Raw genomic sequence first — 26,321 nt, forward strand, 5'->3', positions numbered from 1 at the left:
TCCCAGGGGCAGTGGGGGTTCAACAGTGTGAGTCAAGTCTCCTCTGGGTTACTCTATTTTGTTGAAGCACAATAGTGTAATTACAAAAATACAAAAGCAAAATAAATTCATGTTTTGATATTTTTTTAACTATATGGAGTAACTGAAATATAGGTGACAAGGTAATTATAGAAGTGCAGGACATGATTTCAGCATCCACCACTTCCAGTTACTTTTAAATTGACTAAATGAGAATAATACAGGACGCATTTAATGAAAAATATTTTCGTTTCAAACTGCGGTGGCCCTCTGTATCATTACAAGTCCTAATGTGAGGTTATGGGTTGGAAAAGCATTTAGAATATATAGATTCCTTAAGTCACCATCAACACACAAGTCAGGATTTTTATTAAACAACACAATTTATTTTTGATGATCTATCTTTTGTTTTACTAGAAACTCTTACCTATTCATCACCCCTTACCTCTGGTGCTCCTCCACCAATGTCACTGGAGTAGAGCACTGTCAGTATTACAGTAGTGACTAACAGCATTGTACGACAGCATGACTGTCGGGTGGCAGGGGTTTATTTTGAAAAGTGAAAAAAATTACCGTCTTCCGTTCTTCTTCCGCATTTCGCCGGCCGGCCTGACGTCATCTCCTACCACTTCACAGCCAATGTACAAGGCGTCGGTTTTTATTTTTAAATATCAGACTACAGAGTGAGAGTTATTAGTTTATTGTAGTTATCAGTATAATATCTTTAACGAATATTTTTTAAACGAAGCGAAACGCTCCGTGTTCATTCTCTTTGCTGTAAGCTGCAGCAAAAGTTTCATCACTTAGGGGAGGAGCCGTGTCCGTCTGTGTTCAGAGCACTGCTGTGATAAATGAAGGAATCAAAGCTTAAAGAAGAAGAAGGTGAACAAGAATTAACAGAAGACAGGGGCTGGTTAGCACGCAGGGCAACATATACCGGGACTTCAGGAGGTTAAGTAAGAAGAAACATCTTAATATGCATGGAGCAGGAGGTTTATTTATATTTTGACTGTGCACGTGGATGCAAGCAATCAGGTTTCATGTTGCTATGCAAGAAGACGTCTTAGGTGGATGGAAAAAGTTGATGTATTTGTCCTACTGGTGTTTCTGTCTCTAAAGACCATAAAAATGACCATGCTGCTGCTGAGGCTCACCCTGTGTTCAAAGATCCCCCCGGATTCACCAAGACACTTAAGCCAGCTGCTCTCCAGAAAACCGACACAAGGCAAGTAATCCAGTGCTTTATGTGCCTTAACCAAATTTCCCCTTGTGGGACAGTTAAAGGAATAGATTATTCTATGTGTTAAGATAATATTGTGGCAGTCTGGGCTGTATCAAAAAAGTTATTTCTGGTATTTGCCCCCCAAAAAAACCAAAACAAATTTAAACTTGTGTCTTGATGGCCTGTAATCTGTCAAACATATGTGAAACATATTTATCTCTAATGAATGATGAAAAGCATTTTGAGCCAGAAAGAACATTTTTGTCTCAATATAGAAGCCTCAAATGGTTTTTGGCAAAGTCACTTTTATATATCCTTTATTTTTGGAGGGTAAAATGTGTAAATTGACATATAAAATGTATTTTTTCAATGGAAATCCATCCATGAAAACAGGGCAAATGACATCAGATATACCATCACAGTGCTATAAAGATATTTTAAGTGACCAAAAAGGACTGTATTGATTATAATGTAGGTACAATAACACAGAGTCATGGAAAAAAAACTTGTATAACAAATAGTTTTCCTCGTTTTATTTATAACCCCTCTGTAAAACCTGTTGACTGTCTGTTTACCAATATAAGCAAAGCTGTTACACATAGAAAACACACAGAAACATTAAAAATCTCTTTTTGGCAGTCGAACACCAGCAAATAAATGTAATATGTCAATTGCTTTATTAATCCCAGGACAGAAACTTTTTGATATGTGGTAAATCACTTCAAAATAATAATTCTTCATGCAAATCTTTTTTCCCAGAGGACTGTCTAAGAATTGGTTATGAAAACAGACATTTTAAAGACAATAACTATATATTGTGACTGTTGTTTCGGTTAATCATCACACATATAGACCAGCGATTGATCCAGAATTAAACAAATAATCACAAATGAAATGATAATTAAAGTGATCTTAGCAAGCTAAAACGTTTTTATAGTGAATTGGTCACATGCTCAAACATTAAACGATTTGATTTTGTAGGTCAGGGCAGTTTCTGACCTGCTCTACTCTGTAAAAGATGTCACCGACTGCTCTCTTTCTCCTTGTTTTTTTCCCCCTCCTTTTTCTTTCTTTTTTTTTTTTTTGGTGCGCTCTCTCTGTCCACAGAGATGTGTAATGTCAGCACAGGCTTTCTCTGAGTGTCCTGCTGATGTGGCAGTTTGCAGGCTGTGATTATCTGTTTCCCAGGTTGCAAATGGATGTGTGGAAGGGCCTCACACTGTTTGCTTCATTCATGTAATCAATGAAACGGAAACCCAGCAAAAAAAAAAAAAAATGGTTGTTTGAAGTGGTCAGTTAAAGGAAAAATATTTACCCAGATAGTGTTACATCAGCAAATGTGGAAGGGAGACATTTTTAAACTACAATAAGTAAAGAGATGTACACTCACTTGCCACATATTTGTTACACCGTGCTTGTACTGAGTTGGACTCCTTACCTTCAGATCTGCCTTAATTCTTTGTGGCATAGATAGCATCATGCAATTGCTGCAGATTTGTCCGCTCCACATTCATGATGCCCTTCTGCATGCCTTGGTTGTGACAAATATTTATTTGTATTACTGTTGCCTTCCTTTCAGCTCAAAACTGTCTGGATATTCTGCTCTGATCTCTGACATTAACAGGGGATTTTTTTTCCCAGGGAACTCGCCACTCACCGGATATTTTCTCTTTTTCTGACCATTCTCTGTCAACTAGATCAGCAGTTTTTGAAATACCCAAACCAGCTCATCCATCGCCAACAACTATGCAACATTGAAAGCCACTTAAATCACCTAATATTCACTTTAAACTCCAGCAGGTCATCATGACCATGTCTACATGCCTAAATGCATTTAGTTGCTGCCATGTGACTGGCTGATTAGGTAACTGCATTTTGCTAGCTGTACCTCGCAAAGTGAATGCTGAGTGAATGTAATCAGGCATTATGAGATCATCTTAGTATTTAGTCTAGTGGGCAGCATCATGAACATTATGTTAGCAGCTGGCTCTTATTAAGCACAGTACTGAAAAGTTAAGTGTGATTAATAAGCAGAAAAATATCTTCCAGGTGGCCAGGGCAGGGCTCATAGCAGCTCCTTCGCACACCGCAGTGAGCTGCGTCAGGCCAAGAGGATCGTAGTTAAGCTCGGCAGTGCCGTCGTTACACGTGGAGATGAGTGTGGCTTGGCTCTTGGGAGGCTGGCCTCGATTGTGGAGCAGGTGAAAAAACAAATAAAATGATGCACTCTATACATTTTACAGATTATTGTGTAGAAAATTCTTGACACGGGGGTAAAAATCAGGTAACACAAGCTTTGACCTAACTGTTTTAAAATTCAGTGACGTGGAAACCAATCTGTGGGTTTTCATGATGTTTCCCATCTACTGATGATGTTTTAATGTCCCTTTTTCCTTTGATTCAACTCATTTTCTATCTCTCTGTAGACACATGTACTGTAGTACTTGCTACAGATAGTACAAAATGGACATTTATCACCAAGTTACAGAATGTATGGGTTCATAATTGGTTAAAACTGAGCTTTAAATCAAAATCATTAGTGAGCCTGAAGAGGAAGAAAATAGCCCCAGCAGTGAAACTAAATGGGTCCGTTGTTGCGCAGGTGGCTATGTTGCAGAATCAAGGCAGGGAGATGATGATTGTCACCAGTGGAGCTGTGGCCTTCGGCAAGCAAAGACTGAGACATGAGATCCTGCTGTCCCAGAGTGTTCGGCAGGCGCTCCACTCTGGACACAGTCAACTCAATGACATGGTGAGAAAAGATGGGAACTTAGGGTATCTCAGAAAATAAAGATGCTGATGTTAGCTGAAAACTTTGCCACTTTGCTGACAAGGTAAGTCAAATCTTCACCAAATGCTTTAGATTTTCTTCAGTGTGAAAATACAATGAAATATCATCCCAATATAATCCCACAATAATTTCTATTATTTTGAAGCTCATTGTTTACAGTTAATTAAAACTTTGTTTATGCTATGGTGCTTTATCAGACAGTTCACTTGAACAAACACGTGCACTTCAGTGCAAATACTATCATATGTTGCACTAGCTTACATTTATTCTTCTTTGTGTATAGAGTGTGTAGGTCACACTTTTCTGTCTAGCTTATAAATTGCACTTGGTCGGTGTGGTGTAATTTGTCTTTGTGTTTGTTTGTGTTTCAGTCTTTGCCGGTGCTGGAGGCCCGAGCCTGTGCTGCAGCTGGACAGAGCGGTCTGATGGCCCTGTATGAAGCCATGTTCACCCAGTACAGCACTTGTACAGCACAGGTGCTTTGCAAAATTCTTGCTTAATTAATTACTACTGCTTAAATTTTCCCCTCACTACATTTTCTGATTTTGTGCCGTCAGGTCCTGGTGACAAATCTGGATTTCCACGATGACCAAAAGAGGCAGAACCTGAACAGCACACTGCGGGAGCTGCTGCACATGAACATCGTGCCAATCATCAACACCAATGATGCTGTGGTGCCCCCTCCGGAGCCCAACAGCGACCTGCAGGGGGTAAATGTGGGTACAGGCAGCATGGGGGCACCGCTGGTTGTAGTGATGGTGGCAGCAGGGGTGGCAGACGGTGTTTATGATTTATTTTTATTTTTTTAACATCCACTATTCATTAACTACAACATTTTCTATCTTACACACACGCACGCACGCTGAAACACCTCTGCCACCCCCACCTTACCTTGTCAGCTCTGCAATCAACCATAAAGGCATGTGTATGCAGGGAGGGGATAGACAGCAGTGCATGTGATCACCGGGCATCCTGTGAGGATAACTTACCTCTTTTTATCAGATTATTTAGCTTCACTTTCTACTGCGTTGTATTTGTATTATTAATATTACTAATTATTGACTTAGGCAGCTAGAAGACTACTACTTATAAGTCAGTGGTATAACTTTAGGTTTTCTTTAATTAACAGAAAACAGTTGTTTTCGGGAAAAAAAACTTTCTAGCAAAATTGATATTTTAATAAAAATAACTACCTATTTTATGTAATTTATCTGCTAAAATTTATGCCGTGGTGAGAAATCTACACTGTATGTATGTCACAACTACAAATCTTACATTGTAACCTGGCGTGCACCTCCCTAGTAATCACAATGTTTGGCCTGTGCTTTTTTTCGTTACATTTTCGCTGCAGTTTTTGAATTTATCAGTGAGAAAATAACAATCATTACCTCAGTGTAAGGAATAATAATCTTAGCATCAATGTAAGGACACTAATTTTCTGGTGGGAGATTTCCAAAATCTCTACAAAGATTCATCTCCAATGTCTAAATCAGCTATTAGAGTGGCCACACCTACTTTTGTATCGTTTAACTTTAGGTTGTCCTGAAAGGAGTCAGTGTTAACTTCACAGTTCTGTCCAAATGCAGTCACATCTGATGGGGAAAAAAACAACAAAAAAGGCCAAACCTCAAGCATCAAAAAGCTCTTCACAAGCTTATCTCTGAGTTGATCAGCTCTGTTTAACATTTTCCAGATGTTGCTGCCAACAGTGTTGCAGAGTCATATGTATTAACATATTTGTGTTTCAGTTTATCTGCTTAGTTCTGTCTTTAAAAAATAAGCTCATGGGTTACTCTCTGCTGCCGCTTTTCTGCCTTCAGGAGCTTACATGAGCAATTTTCTGTTTCTGCAGGTGATCAGCATTAAGGACAACGACAGCCTGGCAGCACGGCTAGCTGTAGAGATGAAGGCTGACCTGCTCATCGCACTCTCTGATGTGGAGGGTATGTGTGTCACTGCAACAACACTCTGGGTCAGCTGTTAGGTAACAACACCATCTGTCTGGTCACTTTGCTGACGGGGGGAAAAAACATCCCTCTCAGGGTCAATGGAGAGCCATATGAGAAAGACAAACACACACCTTCTGCCTTCGTGCTTGAAACTAATGCTGATGGAGCTGACACATGGCGTCCATGCACACACAGAATCACGGCTGCAGTCATTCAGCATCATCTGGATGGCTTTTAGAATATTAAATAAAACAAAACTTCAGCAGAGAAGAGTGATCATAGTAAATTATCATATGATTATGCACAATAAAAGGGTACTATCCAGGATTTTCCTTTTAAAGAGGTTGACTTATGCAAAAATAGTACCTTTCAATCATCACATAGGGCTTTCTTATCAACAGAGATCTTGCAGTTTCTTTCTATATCTGTATTATTACGTGTTTGGGATGTTTCTGAGGATATAACCTTTGCTTTGTTGTTGCTAACTAAACTATATTCACCAGCTTTGTTTATGGCTTTAGTAACATTAGCAATAAAATGGATGTGGGAACAATTTAGGCTGATGTGTAAATGCTGGTTATTTTCATCTCAAACAAATAAGTCATATGCGTAATGGTCATATTGTAGGACTATACAACAGCCCCCCTGGAACAGATGATGCCAAGCTCATTGACATCTTCTACCCTGGAGACCAGCAGTCCATCACCTATGGTACAAAGTCTAGAGTTGGGATCGGAGGCATGGAGGCCAAGGTTGGTGAAGTTGCCCATCAAGTCATTACAATAAGGAAAAGTTCAGGTTTTTCCTGTACATTTCTTTTTTTTTGCATCAGTTTTCTACAGAAAATTCTTTTACATAAACCTAAATGAGAAATACAAGCGACCAACAAAACTCAGGGCAGATATCACAGACTGGGGGAAAAATCCTTAAAGTATGAGCGGTGATATATAAAATAAGATGAACAACAAGAGGTCAGATTGTGCTTGTTATTACATGTAACGTGTTGGGATGACCCAACTCTCAGATGGTGTCTTCCAATATGATAATGTTTGCATGTCATATTGGACACGATAAAAGATTGTACGTTTGATTGGACTGAGTATTAAAATTAAGTAAATCTTATACAAATTTTTTTTTTAAATCTCTGCTTGGCTGCAGGTCAAAGCTGCCCTTTGGGCCTTGCACGGTGGCACCTCAGTGGTTATTGCAAATGGCACCAACCCCAAAGTAACAGGCCATGTCATCACTGACATTGTGGAAGGCAAGAAAGTAGGAACCTTCTTCTCTGAATTTAAACCTGCCGGTGAGTTTACCTGAGCTGAATAAATTTTTTTTATTGCTGTAAAACTGCATCTGCAGGCTCTGATGTTTAATTCTGTCCTGACTCTCCTTCAGGCCCATCTGTGGAGGAACAGACAGAAATGGCGCGCCGTTCTGGAAGAGCCCTTGCATCTCTGCATCCAGACCAGGTGACACATGTTTTTAGATAAAGGACTCGGGCAATATCTTTTATAAACATTTAAAAATGTAAACAGCTCTTTGGGTGCTTTATCACTTAAAGAGAAAAACTGAATTATTTTGTTTACTTGTCAGAGGAGTGAGATCATCTGCCATCTAGCAGATCTGCTGACTGAAAGGAAGGAAGAGATTTTGGCTGCAAACAAGATGGATATGGACCTGGCTGTCAGTGCAGGTAACAGGACACCACATCAAGTCTGTCTGGTTTTTGAAATATAAACTAGACTTGCAGAGACATTTTCTTTGTTTGATGTTTTATGTTGGTATTGTAGTGCTAGTGCTTTCACATTCTCTTAAAAAAATAAGGATAATAAATTCATGTGCCATGTATGTAACTGATTTCCAGACTTCAGCAGCTTTTGCATGTATGTTGCTACAATAACTTCAACATTGAACCTAAGGGATAACATTCTCATGTGTTGCCACCAGAGGGCGACTTTCCCTTTCTCTACATATGAGTTTTATACCTCACTACCTGCTATCAAAGTGTAACTCTGCTATGCCTTCTTTCTGTAGGCCATTTGCCTCCAGCCATGCTGAAGCGTCTCAGTCTGTCACCGGCCAAACTTAACAGCTTGGCAGTAGGTCTCCGCCAGATAGCCACGGCCGCCCAGGACAGTGTAGGTCGAGTGCTGCGCAGGACCAGAGTGGCTCATAATTTAGAGCTGGAGCAGATTACTGTACCCATCGGGTTGCTTCTGGTCATATTTGAGGCCCGACCCGACTGCTTGCCGCAGGTATTGCTGCAGAAGAACTTAAATCTTAACAAAAACATATAAAACACTTGAACATTGTTGACAAAAATTACATATGGGACAATATCAAGACAAGGCTGATATTTGACCTCTTAATGTCCTTGTATTTCATCACACACATGTATTAGACTGGGATAAAACTAAAATGTTAGAGGTTAATGGATATGTGGGGAAGTTACTATGAATAGGAGATTAGCATGAATAAATAATAACACCTTGTATTTCTGCAGAACTTACCATAACACATCCTGTGCTTTATATGCTTAGCTAACTTTTTGGTTTCCATTTTTATAAATGTACTTTGTCACTTTCTCGGAACACCTGTAATAACTAGGTATCAACACTGGCAATAGCCAGTGGCAATGCCCTCCTGCTGAAAGGAGGAAAAGAGGCAGCCAACACCAACCATGTCCTCCACCAGCTCACCCAGGAAGCTCTTTCCATGCATGGAGTCAAGGAGGCTGTGCAGATGGTAAAACTGATTTCCTACATATTTATTAAAAAGCAGTGAGAACCTTGTGTCATCTTTATAGCACTTTACAGCACACTCTTCTATCTGATGTGATTCACAAACCCGTATTTCTTCCCAGGTGAGCACCCGTGAGGAAGTGGAGGATCTGTGCCGACTGGATAAGATGATAGACTTGATCGTCCCCCGAGGTTCATCCCAGCTGGTGCGGGACATTCAGCGAGCGGCCAAGGGCATTCCTGTGCTGGGTCACAGCGAGGGAATCTGTCACGTCTATGTGGACTCAGAAGCCAGCATTGACAAAGTCATAAAAATCGGTCAGTTAGAACAGTTCCCCCCCATATAAATGCCTGTCAGTCATAACATGCCAGCGACTGACTAATGCTTTCCTCTTCTAGTGAGAGACTCCAAGTGTGACTATCCAGCTGCATGTAACGCTATGGAAACTCTGCTGATTCACCGGGACATCCTCAGGACCCCTATGTTCGACCAAATTATCGACATGCTCCGCACTGAACGGGTAAAATGCCAAATACACGCATTGATAAATTAAGGAAACCTGCGGCTGACTTTCAATGTTACTCGTTTTTAGATACATCACTAGTCATCCAACAAAATGAAAAAGTTTTTTGTCATAATATATTTGTTACAGGAAAAATGATTCTATGTTTCTTTACCTTCTTTTAAATGTACAAAGATGCCTTTTGTCTGCCCTTTGCCTATGGTTAGATTAGTTTAGAATTATCTTTTTAGACTTTCCCAGCAAACACATCTTGTTTCTGGGACATATTGTTTTAGATTGTTTTATCTTCCCTAGCTCTCTGCTGACGAGACTAGCACCATATATGGAGTTGTTTTATTTTATCTGTTTATTATTTGTTATCCTGTTCTCACTGTCTCTGTGCTCTGTGCCTATAAAAATTACCAAGCCACTGTGCATGGTGTGAGTTGTTCTTAGCAGCTCACCCGTGTACACGTTTGATAAAGAAAGTAACTTTGTCTCATTGTGTCTTTATTTCTCCTGGGTCTTTTACAGAGTTTTCCCCCAACAATATTAAAGTTAGAAATAATTTATTTCTGTCTGATGAGACTAGGTGAAGATTCACGCAGGCCCTCGGTTTGCCTCCTACCTGACATTCAGCCCCTCAGAGGCAAAGTCTATGCGGACAGAGTATGGTGAGCTGGAGTGCTGCATGGAGGTGGTGGACAGCATGCAGGAGGCCGTAGAGCACATACATAAGTATGGCAGCTTTCACACAGACGTTATAATCACGGAAAATGGTAGGTGATGCAATATCTCGCTGTTAGTACTTTGTTCTTGCCTAGTCTCTTTCTCTCTCCCTCTTTTTAAATACATTCTACCAATTTGCTTTTTAATTCCTGTCACATCTTACCTCACCATGACTGAGTAGCACCTGTCAGTTTGGTCATTCTTTTTTTGTTCCGTGTCTTAATATTCATCAAGTTTTCCTTCTCTCTCTGTTGGATTCAGTCCACCTTACGTCTCACTTTCTGCCATAGCGATTAATGAGCAGTGACAAGGTGTTGTCAGGATGAGTGCACATCCTCCCTTTGTGACTCTAGATTGTGGACGGAGCCCATTTAAAATGTAGAGCAGCTGATTAACAGTTTAAAAGACTTCTCATAACTTTGAAACATGCTCAGACACACTTCTGTCTTTGAAGTGAGCCGTCATGCTGTGTGTCCTTAACTCATCTTGAAAGAAGCTATCCTGTGCAGTTTCCAGTGTGTTCTCTCACTTTAAGGCTGTGGTCATTACCATGTGGACAAAACTGATGTCTCATATATTTTACAATTTTCTATTCACATGTGGACACTATTTAGTATCGTTTGAATGGTGGGAGCTTAGTTTTTCAGTAAGGCAAAGAAACTCAGGTTCACGTTCCTTTGAAAATATAAATATTAAAAATATGATGTGCTTTTATTCTGGCAGTCAGAATTAACTTTTAAAAAATAAAGCAAAGTGTTTACTGGTAAGATTTCCACCTTGAGGATGATCTCACGTGCAGTAGAGGATGTGTTGCTGCCATCTAGTGACTACAGAAGGAACCTCAGTGAATTCCAGACTAATCAGTTTGTATCAAAGTCGGATATTATCAGAGAAGAAGATTGATAAAAATGGTGAATACGCTGTCTTCATTAGCCTGCTTGTAGATATATTTTTGGATGGATGTGCACGGTTCACGTGAATTTCAAAGATTATGTCAGGGGACATATCTTTGTTTTCAGGAAAGCCTTAAAATCAGGGATTGGGGAACTCCAGGCCTCAAGGGCTGGTGTCCTGCAGGTTTTAGATGTGTCCTAGATCCAACACAGCTGATTTAAATGGCTAAATTACCTCCTCAACATGTCTTGAAGTTCTCCAGCGGACTGGCAATGAAGTAATCATTTGATTCAGGTGTGCTGACACAAGGTGATATTTAAAACCTGCAGGACACCTTGAGCCCTGGAGTTCTCCACCCCTGCTTTAAATGATAGTTTTAGGTTTTATATAAGCTTTCAGTCTCATTCAGTGCATTAATGTGTCAGTTTAGCGCAGTTTCTATTCTCATTTCTTTAAATTAAGCCCCAAAAGTGTTTACAGACACAATAGCACTAATGAGATGTTTTGTTCTGTCAGAGGACACAGCAGAGAAGTTTCTTCAGCAGCTGGACAGCGCCTGTGTTTTCTGGAACGCTAGTTCACGTTTTGCAGATGGCTACCGCTTTGGACTGGGTATGTGGTGGTCTTGTGTTGACATCCTCTGTGTTGTTTTCTCTAAACCTGCCTGAATATTTTTACTCATATTTCACTGATATGTTCTCTTCATGTAGTCCTCATTATTTGCACTCTTTCTGTACTTTTCTCTAGGAGCAGAGGTAGGTATCAGCACGGCTCGTATACATGCCCGAGGCCCTGTAGGCCTGGAGGGCCTGCTCACAACCAAGTGGGTCCTGAGAGGTGATGGACACACAGTAGCCGACTTCTCGGAGCATGGTACCATGAAGTACCTGCATGAAAACCTGCCTGCTGGGCAGCCTTTAGCTGGACAGAGAGACAGCAACTAGGCCAGAGAGTCTGACAAGATGATGGTTGACTGTTTTCACGATCTTCAACTTTTGAAGCACATAGCTGCTCAAAACAGCAATGGTTCATTTTATTACTACATTTAAAAAGAGGTTCCTATTTAAGGACTAAGAGTCTGAAAATATTCTACCTCAGCTTAGGTTGGGTAAGTCAATAAGCCCCAATATTAAACTATGCAAAAACCCCAAACGGTGTTTAAACCATGCAAAAAAAAATACTTCACACAGATTGAGATTCGTCATTATTTTCTCATTTGAATTTGCACTGGGAAAACTAATTTTAGTAATGGTATCTTTTAATTAAATTACTTTATTTATTTTTTTAAAGATTTTGGTAGAAAACGATATTAAAACTGTTCATTTATTTACACATCTATTTAATAACTTCAAATTCCTTGCTTGATGTCATTTCTTTTTCCTTTATTTCCTGGTAATATCTCACTTTAATAATGGTTGTCTGACTATTCTCCCACTTTAACCTCCTAGGACCTGGCGTCCACATATGTGGACATCACATTTTGGGTTATTTAGACCAAAATACTCAATTTTGCTCTACATGGGCCTGATATCCACTTACGAGGACATTATACTGCTACTGTTATATCAAAATTTTAAATGAATATCCTCATATGTGGCTCTTATTTTTCTTAAAAACAAAAATAAGGTTAAAAAAAAATCTGGTAATTCTTTGTTTTTACATTCATCGGGCCCCAATATGCCCAAATATCAAAGAGAAATTAAAAATGCATGACGTGGAAGAGTTCGGGTCTTAGGAGGTTAAGCTGACAGGTCATATGGTCCCTGTCTCTCTATATGAAAAGTGTGGCTGTATGCTGATTACAGATAACTAGCATGCATCTGTCTGCAGTGACTCTGATTAGCTAACATATGTCTGGTACCAAGAAGCCAGAGCCCCTGTTTAATTACTCTGACAGTAACTGTGCAAACTAAGAATCTTTCTAAGCACACATTAGTAATGGACTCTAAGTACCTTCGCAGTTACACATTACTCTAATAACCTATAAAAAACACTTCATTGCTATAATTGATATATCAAAAAGAACCTCTAGCAGTGTGTTTTAAACAATCACAGAACATGATTTTTCAGTTTGATCAAAAATATCCAAAAATATTTATAACAAAATGCACTTGTTTATCATTAGAAGTTATCCCAACTTTATTATGTGTGGTCATGGATACACATTGCTAATGGCTTCTCTCTAGCCACTACAGTATTACTATGGTAAAATGATCATTTAATTTAAATTTACATTTAATATTGTAACCTCTCAGTGACTAAGGGCTCAGTGGATTACATCGGTTCATTACCCACGAGGTTCACACTGACTGTACTGTAAGTGCTTTCTTTGTTCAAACAATATTTGTACCCCCCGCTTTAATTCTGGGATGAACTTTCTGTATGTTTCTGATATATTGTCTTTTGAAAATACCCGTGACCCGTGACATTATCAGACATGCAGCTTGTAAATGTATTCGTAAAATCTTACCTAATAGGATTAAAAATATGCAATTCTAGGACATCAGAAAATGAGATTTTCTCTGCAATAATGACACTTAAATACACTCCAATTTACATGCATCCATATATTCCCATATTTTTTTATTTATTTGATTATTTTTGCATGTTGTGTTCATTTTTCCATGCTTTGTTGCTTTCCTGCTTGTTCCTTTTGGCGCCCAAAGCTTCTGTCAGAGCGGGAATCGTAATTGACAAGCTGCCTCCTTCAAGCTGGAGGGGAGAATGCGACTGCCTTTAAATTAAGCTTTGTAACATTCCAGCCTCTGAGCTGCTATCAGATGTCTTGCAATGCACACTTAAGGATTAGTTCGGGTTATTTAATAGCAGTATTGTGGAATAAAAAGTTGAAAAAGAATATTTGGATATTTTTCTTTCTTTTGTCTTTTTTCTTTTTTTTTGGCAGATGAAATGTTGAGCATTTTCACATGTATGTTCATCTCTGTCCTGGCACTAGTCTTTCTACTTTCACAAAGAACACAAATTAATGGGGAAAAAAGTCATACTGATCTGAAAAACAGATGTCTAAAAAGGCCCTTTTTAAAGTTGCCCATAGGGGAATTCGCATTGCTGGAAGTGGGGCAAGTAACATGGAAGACAATACTATAGAGGTTTAATTATCCAGCCATCAGAAATGAAAAGGGAGAAAAGGAGAACTGAGACTAATAATGGAATCACAGTCTTATGTTCTGGGTTTCTCGGTTTCTTCTTTTTTCCTTTTTTCTTTTCTATCATCTAAAGAATTCATTCTCCAAAACGCACTACTTACCCTTCAATCAGCTTCCCATCATCAAGTCCAAAGGGTTCAGAGATGAAGAGGGAGACAAAACTCGGATCTCACTCTTTTGTCCTTTTTATGTGTGGAGCGATTGAAAATATCATCTAAATGACTGGAGGTAGAGAAGGAACAATCTAGGGGCATTCAGTATTGCTTCTTTGATACATAATGTTTGATAGAATTGTATTTTACCATCTCTTAAGTGTAAAGAGTTGTTTGTTACAGTAGCTATTGAAGTGCAGGTGTGTGCATCTAGTTCACGTAGTAACAGGAGTTTTCTACGTAACGGAACACTGAGGAGTGTTTCTGTTATGAACCAGGGAGGTTACTAACTGAAACTGCTATTTTAAATATAATTTCCATTTTGCATTGACATAAACCTTTGCAGGACCAGTTTACCCTTCCTGGGACAGGGTTAACATGGGAGAGATGTCTGGTTGCTGGGCCTTAGCCTGAAGCAGCTACATGGGTCTGCCCTCCTGTGGGCCCACTACCTACAGGAGCTGTAGGGGTTCAGTACTATATGGATTGTGACGCATGCAATGTTACTTCACTGGTGCAGTACGTGAGGTTGAGGGATATTAATTCAATATTAATCCAATATTGGCTCAACGCACAATTTAGGCTCTGGAATCAGTTTTGTGGAGAGGAGTTGGACTTGCTCCAAGCGTAATGCGACTGGCAGAGTATACTTGTATCCCCCCAATTTGGTGCCAGCACGTTAAGATATTTTCCAGTGGACAAGATGGTTGCTTCCCTGTACCTTCAGGTCAGAGGACTGGTCCTGATTGTTTTTCTTGTGTACCTGCCAAATGACAGTTCAGAGTACCCAGCTTTGGTGGGGTGTCAGAGTGTTTAATGTGGGGATTTCGTTGTCTTGCTGATTGACTTCAGGGTATGATTGGGAGTTACTGCCTTCCATTACTGATCAAGCATAAGATGTCAATTAGTGCACATTGCAGCAAGACACGCTAAGGTGCAAGTCAGTAATCGAGTTTTGTGATCGTGTCATCAGGAGCTGCAGCTGCAAGATAACTGGTGCCAATTGTAGCAGTAATCCCAGTCACACTGGAAGTCAAAGGAGCTGTCAGGCTGTAGAAAGGGTCTGATTGGGTTGGTCAGCCTGACTGTGTAGGTTACATCGTAGATTCTGCAAAGATTCACCCAAGGAGTTTAAATCAGGCAGTAGGGTGCCCAGAGGGTTTGCAGTTATAACATACCTACGGTTTAGATTTCCCACTGAAGCATAAATCTCTAGTTTGACTGCTGCCCCTACGACCCAAACCCAAATAAGTGGCAAAGAATGCATGGATGGATAAAACTTTGCCCTTGTATTTTACAGATGCCTGGTTGAAATGTTTCCACAGTATGGTTTGTTTTTGAATTCAAGCTTTGACTTGGTTGAAGCTTTCAAAGGAAGAAATATTGGGATGACCAACAATGAAAATACTGTGATATCGCTGAACTGGAAAAGTGGAAGAAAAAGGATGGATGAAAATATAGAAAAATAGAGAAAGTATTGTAACTTTTGTCCTTATCTACCAAGGAGATTTTTCAGTTATGTTAAAAGTGGACAGTGAAGTAAAATTTACTATACGGAATATTATGCAAGATCATTTGCAGTATTTATTTTTTGTTTGTTTGCATGATTGTTTTGGGTTTGTTTGTTTTGGGGAGGGGGGGTTAGCATGCACCCTTTTTTTTAACTGCAACATTATATGCAGAGCAATTTCTGTAGTTCTGTGTATGCCTGAAATGCTTTCCTTACTGAATTTTGTAAATATCTGATGTCGATGTTCCTTTTGACCTCGGATTAACTTCCAGTTATGTGTCAGGCTAGGCAGCCTGTAAGATTTCCTCTCATCTCTTATCTGGCTTTGCCCTGAGACCCCGGGTGATCAGATCCCATGTTGCACTCTGTTGATGTTGTGTTGTCTGCTGGGCATTGTTGTCCACAGATATAAAAAAAATATGATAAGGGCAAATCACTGGACTTGAACAGCAAAGCTGACAGTCCTTTAATTGGACATTACTCAAGGCCAAAACTCATATTTCTTGTTGTGCTTGATCTTAAGAGATTCTCAAATGCACTCTCTGCTGGGGTTCAATTTTTTTTGAATCAATAATTAATGGTCAGTGTTATTTATTCATGTGTATCTTTGCCAATTACGTAGTGTCTAATTAACAATTTCAATAATTGATATTTAGTTCTGAAAGGGTTCAGTATCTTGGGCTGATGAAAAATGCATGAGCAGGGATATGGACTGGGTTTTGTTTTTTGTTCTGAGAGAGCTTGATGCTCGGGGCTAATACCAGGCCACTTTGACTCCAACTCTTTGAGTTGGCACTGGCCTTGTGATGTGGATCTAATATGGGCATCTTTCATGGACCCAAAGCGCTTACTCTGTACCATGTGATCTCATAAAGACTCCAACATGCCCATCCTCAGATACCCTTTTTTATGGTCTTTAATAGTGAACTTCAAAGAATAAGCTTCTGTTTCCTTGATAATTTTTCTTTGTGTATGTGGATCTGCAATATCACGAAAAACTGTAGAAACTCTTGGTATTGTTAGGACCTCAGTGATTCCACTACAGTGTCTAACTCTGTGGCCTGATGAAACTAAAGTTCAATCACCATATTAAAGAGAAAAATACCCCTCAGATTTATGACAAGCTATATCCCCCTGATCTTTTGACAGTGACAGCTGTAGCAGTCAATAGAAAATTAACAAAGGCTTCCTTTAGTTGACTTTCATCAAGTTTTCATTTATTGTGATTCCAGGAGGACAGGAGGTTAGGGACCGGCGAGGCAAAACATTCTGCTATGGAACGACCAAAGCATTGCTTGAGCACTAAGTTGGGTAGTAATTTTACCCAACAATGCAAAGCAATAAAACGGGAACCCCAACATCCGACGCATCCAAACCCGCATCATTAAAATGTATGATTTCAGGTTTGAACATCAGTGTTGAGACCACACTGAAACAATACAGCCATTAAGGGAACAAGAGGGTGGTATTCTTAATGATGGGATTAAATAAGGGTTAAAAATAAAAGTAATGGGAATCAGTTGAGCTCAGTGACACGTCTCAGAGAGCCAATGGTGGGACTGGCGCTTCCCCACTCGCTGTGCCTCCTGTATTCTCCAGGACGCAAGAAGTACTGGCGTCCCCTATAGTTGGGGTGTTCGTGCAGCATCCAGTAGCCCTCCATGACATTGACGGAGGAGATATCACGGGTGTGGAAACGCTCGTTCAGGTCTGGGCAGTCTTCCATTAGCTCCATGTTTTGACCGCCAAAGTCAGATCGCTCGAAGATCTTCATCCTGTAGTTCCCATTATACTAGGGAAGAAATAAGAGAATAAGATAATACCACAAATTAAGGTAAAAATGTCTTTTTTGTTGCAGTCAGCCAGGATAAATTATCCTGACTAGTTACCCAGTCTACACTTCGAGATGTGTTAAAATAATCCTGGCTACTGGCATTGATGCTTCAAGTAACAGCAGTAGACATAAGAACCAAATGATCCTGAAGAGAAAATGAGTTTAAACTCACAGGAGGCACCATACGACAGGAGCGGATACAGTCATTGAAGCCTGCCCAGCGCTGGTAGTCGGGGTACTCTCCCTTGTGCAGCATGTACTGGTAGCCGCCATAATTTGGCTTTTCGTAGGCCACCCAGCAACCGCTCTCAACTCTTATCGAGTTACAACGGCTGAAGTAGTTTTGCATCTCAGGGCAGTCAGTACTGCACTCGTAGTGACGACCCTGGAAGTTCCTGTCTTCATAGAAGATAATCTGCACAGAACAGATGGCTCAGCATTAGTGTATCACCACAAAGATGTTCCAAAGACCACCGCAGAAATGTAACCGTGTAGTTACCTGTCAGGTTTTCAGGCTCTTAAACACTAATAACATGAACGCTTAGTGTTCACTGTTCAGTATTCTGAGCCAGACTTTTAAAGTTAGTTTTATCTAACAAAAGTTTCTGAGTAGAAAATTTGTAAGTGGAGAAATTTGAAAAAAAGATAAGCTTAAGGGAGTACAAAAAAGTCCCAAAAGATGTGCTAGAAGCAAAGCCGAATAAAATAAAGTATAGCATTTGGTACATTTTAATGAATGAACTGTGTAATACTTTTCACAAGTTCTTTGTCTGTTTTCACAGGAAATAGGACTATAAGATCAATTAAATATTTGAGGCTTCTACTATCCTTGAGAGAAGAATTACATTTCCCTGCACTTTTAGCATTTCTTACATTAATTTATAGGTTATGTAAATATGGTAAATAGTCCTAAAGAACTAATGGTATGTTTAACCCAGAGAGCGATACGTTGTTACTCTTTAAAGGTCTTTTACGTTTCATATGACCGAAAGATGTATATATTTTTACAGCTCGTTATCAGAATATATTAGTTCAACTTAATTATTTATCTATAGTGCTTAACAAATATATTAGATCACGACTCAAAGTCAGTTTTTTGTCATAGCTACCCTAAATTGGCAGTGTTGGTAATGATAAAATGATATTTTTAATGCTAAAATATAGTTATTGTTATTCTCCATTAATTTTTAAATCTACAGTCTTACTAAAAAGCCAAATTAAGTCTTATTTTTTACCAAATTATAGGTATTTACTTGCATTCCTGAAAATAAACTTTTGTTTTAGTGGTTAAATGTTATGCTTGAAGTCCAGTGGGAAAAAGTGAATTCAGTTTGGTATTTCCTAATAAATAAAAATATGCTTTTTAAATATTTGTGTTTTCTTTTTTATATATATAACAGGTGATCTAACAAATTTGTAAAGCACTATATTTACTACACAAATCGGTATACCGCACATCAAATATCAGTGAAACATTACATTTGTTAAATTTCTTCCTTACCTTGCCCATTGTAACTGCGTTAAGTTCAGACCAGACCAGATGCGGGGCTCTCCCAGACCTCTTTATAGACCCTGCTTAGATCAGGGCTTTGCAATAGTGAAACAAAGCTTTGTCGTGTCAGCACAGTGCGCTCTATAGACTTCACAACACTATGGCACTGTTGAGCCACCGCAGCCGCTTTGTCTCTGTCAAAGCTCTGTCTGTCTATGGAAAATACTGTCCAACTGCATTTTCTCAAAGGCCTACAATAAGAGTTGCAAACATCTGCCTTTAATGGCATGAATGTTTGAAACCTGCATGCAGACTGTGAAGCTAGACAGAGCAGCAAACAGTCTGAGATCTGACTTGTATTATAAACCCATTCAAGCAGCAGCCTTTGTTGGTTGAATATAATCAGGAAGCAAATATGCTGCCTTGCTAGAGTGTCACTGCAAGTTGCATTCATGTCTACATTCAAAAAAGAAAGCTCACAAAGGACATCATTATTTTAAAGTTTTGTGTTTAATGTTCATTTGAGATGCACACGGGTGCAGTTTACATGAGAGTCCTCATTCTCCTGAATGAGCCCACCATGGGATTGTGGCAGCCCCAGTCGCCACAGGCCCTGTACTCTCCAGGGCGAAGGAAATACTGGCGTCCCCTGTAGTTGGGGTGCTCGTAGAAGATCCAGTAACCCTCCATGATGTTGCAGGAGAAAATGTCACGGTAGCGGAAGCGGTCATACACGTTGGGGCAGTCATCCATAAACTCCATTGAGTGTCCCATCATGTCTGGCCTGTTGTAGACCCTCATCCTGTAGGATCCCCTATACTGCATTGTGAAAGAAAACAGGGTAATCATGACTATTATGTTATTTTCAATAGGTGTAATCTCTAGAGAACTCTTCCCACAACGAGCTAACTTTTTAATTCAGTACTCGTACTACTTGGTTTCTTTAACTACAAACGAGATTGAGCAACAACTCTTTCGGAGCATGACAGAATTAGTTTTTTTCCTCCTCCCTGAACTGCCAGAAACACTCAATGTGACAAACAGAATTAGAGTGAAGGCACCAAGTCTTATGGGGGGTATGTCATATTCTTTTTAAAGGCTGACTCGGTCTCCTTTGTGGGCCTTGCAGCAGAGACTTTTATGCTATGACCTGTGTGAGTATCTGTAAATGACATCAAAAAGCCAGTGATTGACATCCATATCCAAAGCAGCTTTTGATGTACAAGGTGAGTGTAGCGGGGGGTGGGAGGGTGGGAGGGTGCTACCAATTCTATCTGTCTGTTTGATTGACTTACAGGAGGGAACATCTGGCAGGAGCGGATGCAGTTGTTGAAGCCCATCCACCAGTGGTAGTCAGGGTACTCGCCAGGGCTGAGAATGTACTGGTATCCCATGTAGTGAGGTTTCTCGTAGAGCACGCAGTGGCCGCCGCTGACACGGAGGGAGTTGCAGTAGTTGAAGTGCCTAAAGGTGTCCATGCAGTCACTGCTGCACTCCCAGTGGCGGCCCTGGAAGTTGCGGCCCTCGTAGAAGACGATCTCGAGGAGAGAAGGGAGAGAGAGAGAATACAGTTTATGTTCGGCATAAAGAAATGCTATCTCGTAGACTCGTGAATAGGCTCTCTCTACCAACCCTCTACACTTCTTTACACATTTATTTGCACTGCTTAACAGATGAAAAATAAGGTAACTAAAACCACTGTTTGAGCTGGGGGGGGGGGGTTCTGCTTGTCCCATCCAAACACATCAAAACAAAGACAAAAGAGTATTTCTGCTGCCCTGTCTTCTCCTTCACTGAATCTCCTTCCTATACATGACTGCATGTTTTCAATTAATGCTATTTTCTCCTTCACCACCTGTCCAAAGCTGTTGCCTTACTGCAGGTGAGCTCATACCTTTCCCATGGTTGTAGGACTGTGGATGTTTGCGCACCGTAGAGTTAGACACACTTAGAGGTCCTTTTATACTCTCCTGCTGACCATGAGGCCTCTGACACATTGGGGACTACTATCTTTACCTTTTCAGATGCCAGCTACTGTTCTCTTTTGTCTCATATCCTATGGGTAACTTATCTCCAAACTGCTAGAGTTTACCTATAGAATTGGCAACCCCCCCTCACTCACAAAAATGACCACCATACAAGTGCTATTCTGTATTTGCGTGACCCCTGTTCCGCCATGACCTTGTGATGTAGCCTTTTCAAATATAACACAAAGGCTCTTTGGGTGTGAGGCCCCCCTGACAACAAAGCGTCTAAAGTGTACAGCAGCTCAGGTCATTTTTGCAGAGCACTCGCTGAAGTTGTACTCAATGAGGTCATGCTTTTCATTTTGTCTTGCTTGGATGTCACATTGTAACAGTCGCTTTTCATCCGGTCCCAGCTCAAGTTTAGATCGGGGCATTACCGACGAGGTTTAGCTTCTAATTTAACTGTTGCTCAGTTTCCATTAAAGGGAGTTGATGTTGATACTGAGTTGGGCTTTTGAGTTGATGTAATCTAAAGTGATTTGTTGTCTCTTTTTGCTTCCATAGCCTGCAGTTGTACTGTGATGTCAGACGGGACTGGTCTGTTTGCAGATGAACAGACAGGACTGCTCAGTGTGTGTCTGTTTTTGTATGTGTGTGTGTGTTTTTATGATATAAAAGAAGGGGTTCGGGGCATGTGTGCGTTTGAGTCTTTGTATAAAATGATAGATGTTTGGACTTGAGTCTTTGGCTTGTAAGCATAGCCCAGAGCCGAAGGGGAAAAGGCCAGAAAGAGTTGCCGCCATGTATTGTGCTCCCAAAGCCCAGCTGATGCCAGAAAGGTCAGTTCCATCCTTTAGCCTTTCATGGGGATAAAGAGCTCGTGCCCCCTCTCCACTCTGTATGCTTTTTACAGCTTTAACTCTGGAAAAAAAAGGGCTAATGTTTTCAGAAAACACAATAGCCATTATGTTTCTAGGCATAAACACTCCTACCCTGGTAGTATATCCAAAGCCACATGACACTATTTCAATGCTAAGAAACGGCACTGATAAGCTTTTGCTCCTTTGATCACTGATCGACTCGAAACTCTCATAGGCTTCAATAGGTTTCATGTTTGAAGCTCCTCTCTTTTTCTGTGACATAAGTAGACCATTGATATCCTTTCATCATGCTGTGTAGCGTAATTGTGGCAGATTATCAGATGGGATGTTGTTTTGTTTTGTGAGTTTCTGGAGCAAATGTTTACTTTGGGAGAAAGGTTTTTATCGGAATGCATAAGAAACATGTTTAGATTTTTCTCATATGTTCACAGATTAATCATTTCTTTCATCACGCTAATTAAACGTAAAGCCTTTTTAGCTGCAAGAGGGCAAGAAATTGTACTCCGTCAAATGCTCGTTTAAGCTCTAAGACCGTGATGCATTTGCTAGAATTTATTCTTTTTTTGTGCTGAGGTGTCTTTGAGTTGGGCTACAGCTAAGCCTGACCCCTGACCTATTTGCAGAGAGAAGCGTGTAACTGTGGTGCAATACAGTGTCTAAACTGAGGGAAAAAAGTGATTGCCACTGTCATTACTGTCATTGTTCTCATTTTCATCATTGAGGAACATCAGCTAACCCTAACTCATTAGTCGGGACCTCGCCATGTTTCTTTGGCACCTTGTTTCACGGGCTCTCAAATGATCATCTTTAGCTGTGCTACAAGACATCTCCTCCCCACCCTGAAGGGAAACTAACATCACAGAGACCCTTGCCTGCTTTCTTAGTTCCCCCCGGAGGAGAAGAAAGCTACCCGCTGCGGAGCTTTCCACTCTTCATCTTAGAATGATGGAAGAAAAGGAAAGTAGAGGGGAACAGAATGGGGGTGGAGACAGGGGGGCTGTATTCGCTGCTCCATTGTGTCCGAGGATCTCGTTGCACAATCTGTGTAATCGCATGGGAGATGACGACACTATTAGCCCACAGAACGACTGTCAGTTGGGGACCTCAGTGATTGATGCACACTCCACGAATAGAGGAGAAACTCTGACAGATAGCAGCCCAACACTAGTTAACTTGCAACCTTTTTCATCTATCTGGCTTCCCAAAGCAAAACCCATTCGTGTTGCTGATACCTAATTAGAATCTGAATGAGCAATTCAGTCAGTAAAACACAGTTTTTTTGGTCAGAGGAGACTTCTTTCAGTATGAAACAAATCATATTCCCTTAATCCAGACAATAGTCTCTCTGACCCTGATACATACAATAAGTGTCACCCCTAAAATGTTGCTGGTGGAGATAGGAGAGCAACCGTGCTTGTGTGCAGTGTGCAGTCATTACAAAAACACTATGTACTGAGGTGTAAACAAGGGTTCTATGTGAGTTTTGCTCCTGAGAACTGGCTAATCTGGTGCTGAAAATGTGGTATGATGGGAAAGCGCTTGCCAAAAAGCCTCCCACGCCGGGAGTAGAATGAGGACCTCTCTTTTGCTGAGAGATCATCCTCTCCATTCTTTCTGTCAGAAAATCTCCAGGCATCCTCCCTGTCTTGTCACTGCCAGCGCACAGGCTCTATCGGGATTGCCAGACGCAGGAGCCACTGTGAGCCCGTGCCAGGGCCAGGATTTACCGCGATGCGTCTGATGTGCTCCATCTTTTTTGCTGGGGGATAATTAAAAGAGGAAATGGTGTTGGAAGAACAGAGTGGAAAAGCAGGAGAGGAGGGAGGGGCCGGGGGCTTGGAATGAGCAAATGGATGCAGCTGTCAATTATGTTGAATTGTTGATATGTTTGTTTTCCTTTCTCTGAGATTTTGTGTTGAACTGTTCTCCATCAGGATTTAGTTTTAAAGTTTGCAGTAAATCTTCAGACTCTACATGTAATTAAAAAAATATATGTAGGCTAATTAAGAACTTCTCTTAGCAATGAAATCACCATAAAGATTTTGTTTTAGTGCGATGCTGATGGCCCACAGGTGATTAGAAAGATACAACTGTTAATGTTGGTTTATGACTTTTTATGACCTTCTGTTTTATCTGCTGTGGCAGTTTTCTCATACCTGGGCCACACTTTCCAACCTCTATGTCAGATCTTCCTTTCTGTGTTGTGCTTACACATTAAATTTAAGCTTAGAGGTTATTCGCAGCACTCTTCAGTGTTTGATTTCCCTTATCTGTATATTTGTTTTTTGTTTGTTTGTTTTTTTTACAAATCTGTGCCGATCGAATGAACCGAGCATCTTTCTTTATTTGACGAGATCAGTTTGAGATGCTCAGCCATGACCCAAACTCTGTGAAAAGCAGGACGACTCCTTCGTCTCTCAGCAGACGCACTTTGGGGAGTGATGGCTTTTAGTTGCTCTCACTCCTCATCTTCACACTTTGTTTTTGACGTGGCGTGTCTCCCGTATCCCAGAGCTTTAAAGGTTTAAAGAGCAACTTTTCACCCTGTAATCGAGGTGCCTTTCAAACAAGTCACGCTGTTTACTGACACATGACAAAAAAGTTCAACCCCCCTCTCATCTCTTTGCTTACAAGACTGTAACTCACCTCAGAGCTTGGTAGTCATTCCTCCAGAGCGCCCTGAACAAACAGAGCCTCAGCGAGAAGGGCCCCGTGCCTTTCACCAACTCACTAAATTTATAATAAGATGTGATGCTGTTGTTCACTTCTTCAAATTTGTCATCAAAGCAAATGTGTTCTGACAACAGCTAGTGACAAGTGCACCAGAGGAGAGGCAGCAAATCAGCTTTTTCACACCGCATATCAATTATTGATCATGTTGCCCCCCCCCCCCCACACACACACACACACACACTCTCTCTCCTCCACCCCCCCCACCCCCCCCCCCCCCCCCACTACCCCACCAAGTAGACACCTTGTGATAATGAAATACATCAATTTAGAAAATAAATAATAAAGTGGGGTCAGCTTCATTGTTGCAAAGCCTTAAGAGCTTGATTGACTGCCTGCACATTTTCCTCGTTGGCAGTCAGGCAGATCAAAGGAGGGTTCCTCTTATTGCCCAAGGCCACTTGCAATTTATTTAGAGGAGCAGTGCTGCTGTCCCAGCAGGTAACATTATTGAGCAGAGACACTCAGGATAATCATATCTTTGAGGTGCCTCTCAAATCCCACCTCTGCCAGCTTTGTCATGCATGCACAAAAATGCATGCATATCATTTACTAAACCCTGTCATTACTATATTAAATTAGGCAGTATATATAAAACTACGTTAATATCTTCACGTGGAGGATCCAGTTGCTGAAAAGTGACTGGCCCACCTGACCTTAGTATAATTGACTATATTTACATGTCAAATGTGTCAAAAATGAGGAAAGGTGAGGGAATTCAATCATTTGAAGGAATAAAGAAATTGAAGACAAAAAGGGAGATTTAAGTGTATTATAACTATTTAACTCTATAATAAAGCTATAAAGAGAAACAATAAAACTATGAGTTTCATGATTAAGCAAACAACATTACATTTTTGGACACTCCAATCTTCTTTTAGATTTTTTTTTGTATTTTGGTGTGTGTGTGTGTGTGTGTGTGTGTGTGTGTGTGTGTGTGTGTGTGTGTGTGTGTGTGTGTGTGCGTGCGTGCGTGCGTGCACAAAGCACATGAATAATAGACAACAAAGAGCATAATAACAGGGTCTATTTTCTGTCGCGACTCACGCGTATGCTTACGGGCCCATGGTTTAAAATAACCTAAAGTCCTAGATGACTCGCTTCTATTACACTCAGTTTAAACAAACTGTTATAGCTAATAAAGCCTTTTTATTTTATGTGTATTATTATGTTACTGCCTACATCCCAGCTTTGAGAAGCATTTAAGTTACTGAAATCTAAACAAGGTTTTGGCTCATTTGATTTCAAGATTTTCCCACCTTATCATATAAAAGAAAGTGAGAGCTTACTTTGATTATTTTATGTTCTAATGTCAAATCCAAAAAAAAGCCCCAAATCTGACCTTTTAGAAAGGTAAATACAAACTAAAAGCTATGTGATTTTAAAAAAATTAGATCAATATCACAAAGTGAACAGATGAAACAGCCTTTTTTCGTTTAAATAACATTGTATATTTTTTAAACTGATTTTGATTTAAAATTTCCAAATCATTTTTAGACAAATATTTATTATTAGCAGCAATTTAGTAAGAACGAAATGATTATTTTAAAGTTTAAGAATATTTTACACACTAACAACCAGTTAAACGATTGATTGCTTCATGATCTGAATCTATTAATAATCAGTTGTTTGCCTGAAACGTGATAATTCGATTTTATATTATTGCACAGCGAACATATTTATACGTATATTTATTGTTATTTGAAAACTCTGCTTTACTCCCTGTATTAATGCCAGTGTA

At 40.1% G+C, this 26,321-nt stretch overlaps 3 protein-coding genes across 4 annotated transcripts; 1 reads left to right on the forward strand and 2 right to left on the reverse strand.

Moving 5' to 3' along the window:
• Nucleotides 1–623: 623 nt before the first annotated feature.
• aldh18a1 (aldehyde dehydrogenase 18 family, member A1) lies at nt 624–13,686 on the forward strand. Of its 2 annotated transcripts, none has more exons than XM_080873178.1 (18): nt 624–974; nt 1,138–1,243; nt 3,290–3,441; nt 3,843–3,992; nt 4,403–4,507; nt 4,589–4,747; nt 5,884–5,974; nt 6,608–6,732; nt 7,139–7,283; nt 7,376–7,449; nt 7,574–7,673; nt 8,015–8,235; nt 8,588–8,725; nt 8,844–9,039; nt 9,121–9,242; nt 9,817–10,003; nt 11,364–11,459; nt 11,595–13,686. In XM_080873178.1, exons 2-18 carry the CDS (start codon nt 1,147–1,149, stop codon nt 11,789–11,791), a joined length of 2,355 nt encoding a protein of 784 aa, XP_080729304.1. In that variant the 5' UTR covers nt 624–974; nt 1,138–1,146; the 3' UTR covers nt 11,792–13,686. The 2 variants fall into 2 exon arrangements, with proteins under 2 accessions (XP_080729304.1, XP_080729305.1); XM_080873179.1 differs by having other exon boundaries at nt 4,589–4,741.
• Nucleotides 13,687–16,888: 3,202 nt separating this feature from the next.
• Nucleotides 16,889–19,138, reverse strand: crygmx (crystallin, gamma MX). The gene is made up of 3 exons (XM_080873455.1): nt 19,012–19,138; nt 17,683–17,925; nt 16,889–17,468 (listed from the first exon to the last, which is right to left on the reverse strand). The coding sequence occupies exons 1-3, from the start codon at nt 19,018–19,020 to the stop codon at nt 17,193–17,195; spliced, it is 528 nt and encodes a 175-aa protein (XP_080729581.1). The 5' UTR covers nt 19,021–19,138; the 3' UTR covers nt 16,889–17,192.
• Nucleotides 19,139–19,516: 378 nt separating this feature from the next.
• crygmxl2 (crystallin, gamma MX, like 2) lies at nt 19,517–20,922 on the reverse strand. Its single transcript, XM_080873998.1, has 3 exons — nt 20,897–20,922; nt 20,298–20,540; nt 19,517–19,821 (listed from the first exon to the last, which is right to left on the reverse strand). Exons 1-3 carry the CDS (start codon nt 20,903–20,905, stop codon nt 19,546–19,548), a joined length of 528 nt encoding a protein of 175 aa, XP_080730124.1. The 5' UTR covers nt 20,906–20,922; the 3' UTR covers nt 19,517–19,545.
• Nucleotides 20,923–26,321: the final 5,399 nt, after the last annotated feature.

The sequence above is a fragment of the Rhamphochromis sp. 'chilingali' genome (genome assembly GCF_963969265.1).
Source record: "Rhamphochromis sp. 'chilingali' genome assembly, chromosome: 22".
NCBI classification, from domain to species: domain Eukaryota; kingdom Metazoa; phylum Chordata; class Actinopteri; order Cichliformes; family Cichlidae; genus Rhamphochromis; species Rhamphochromis sp. 'chilingali'.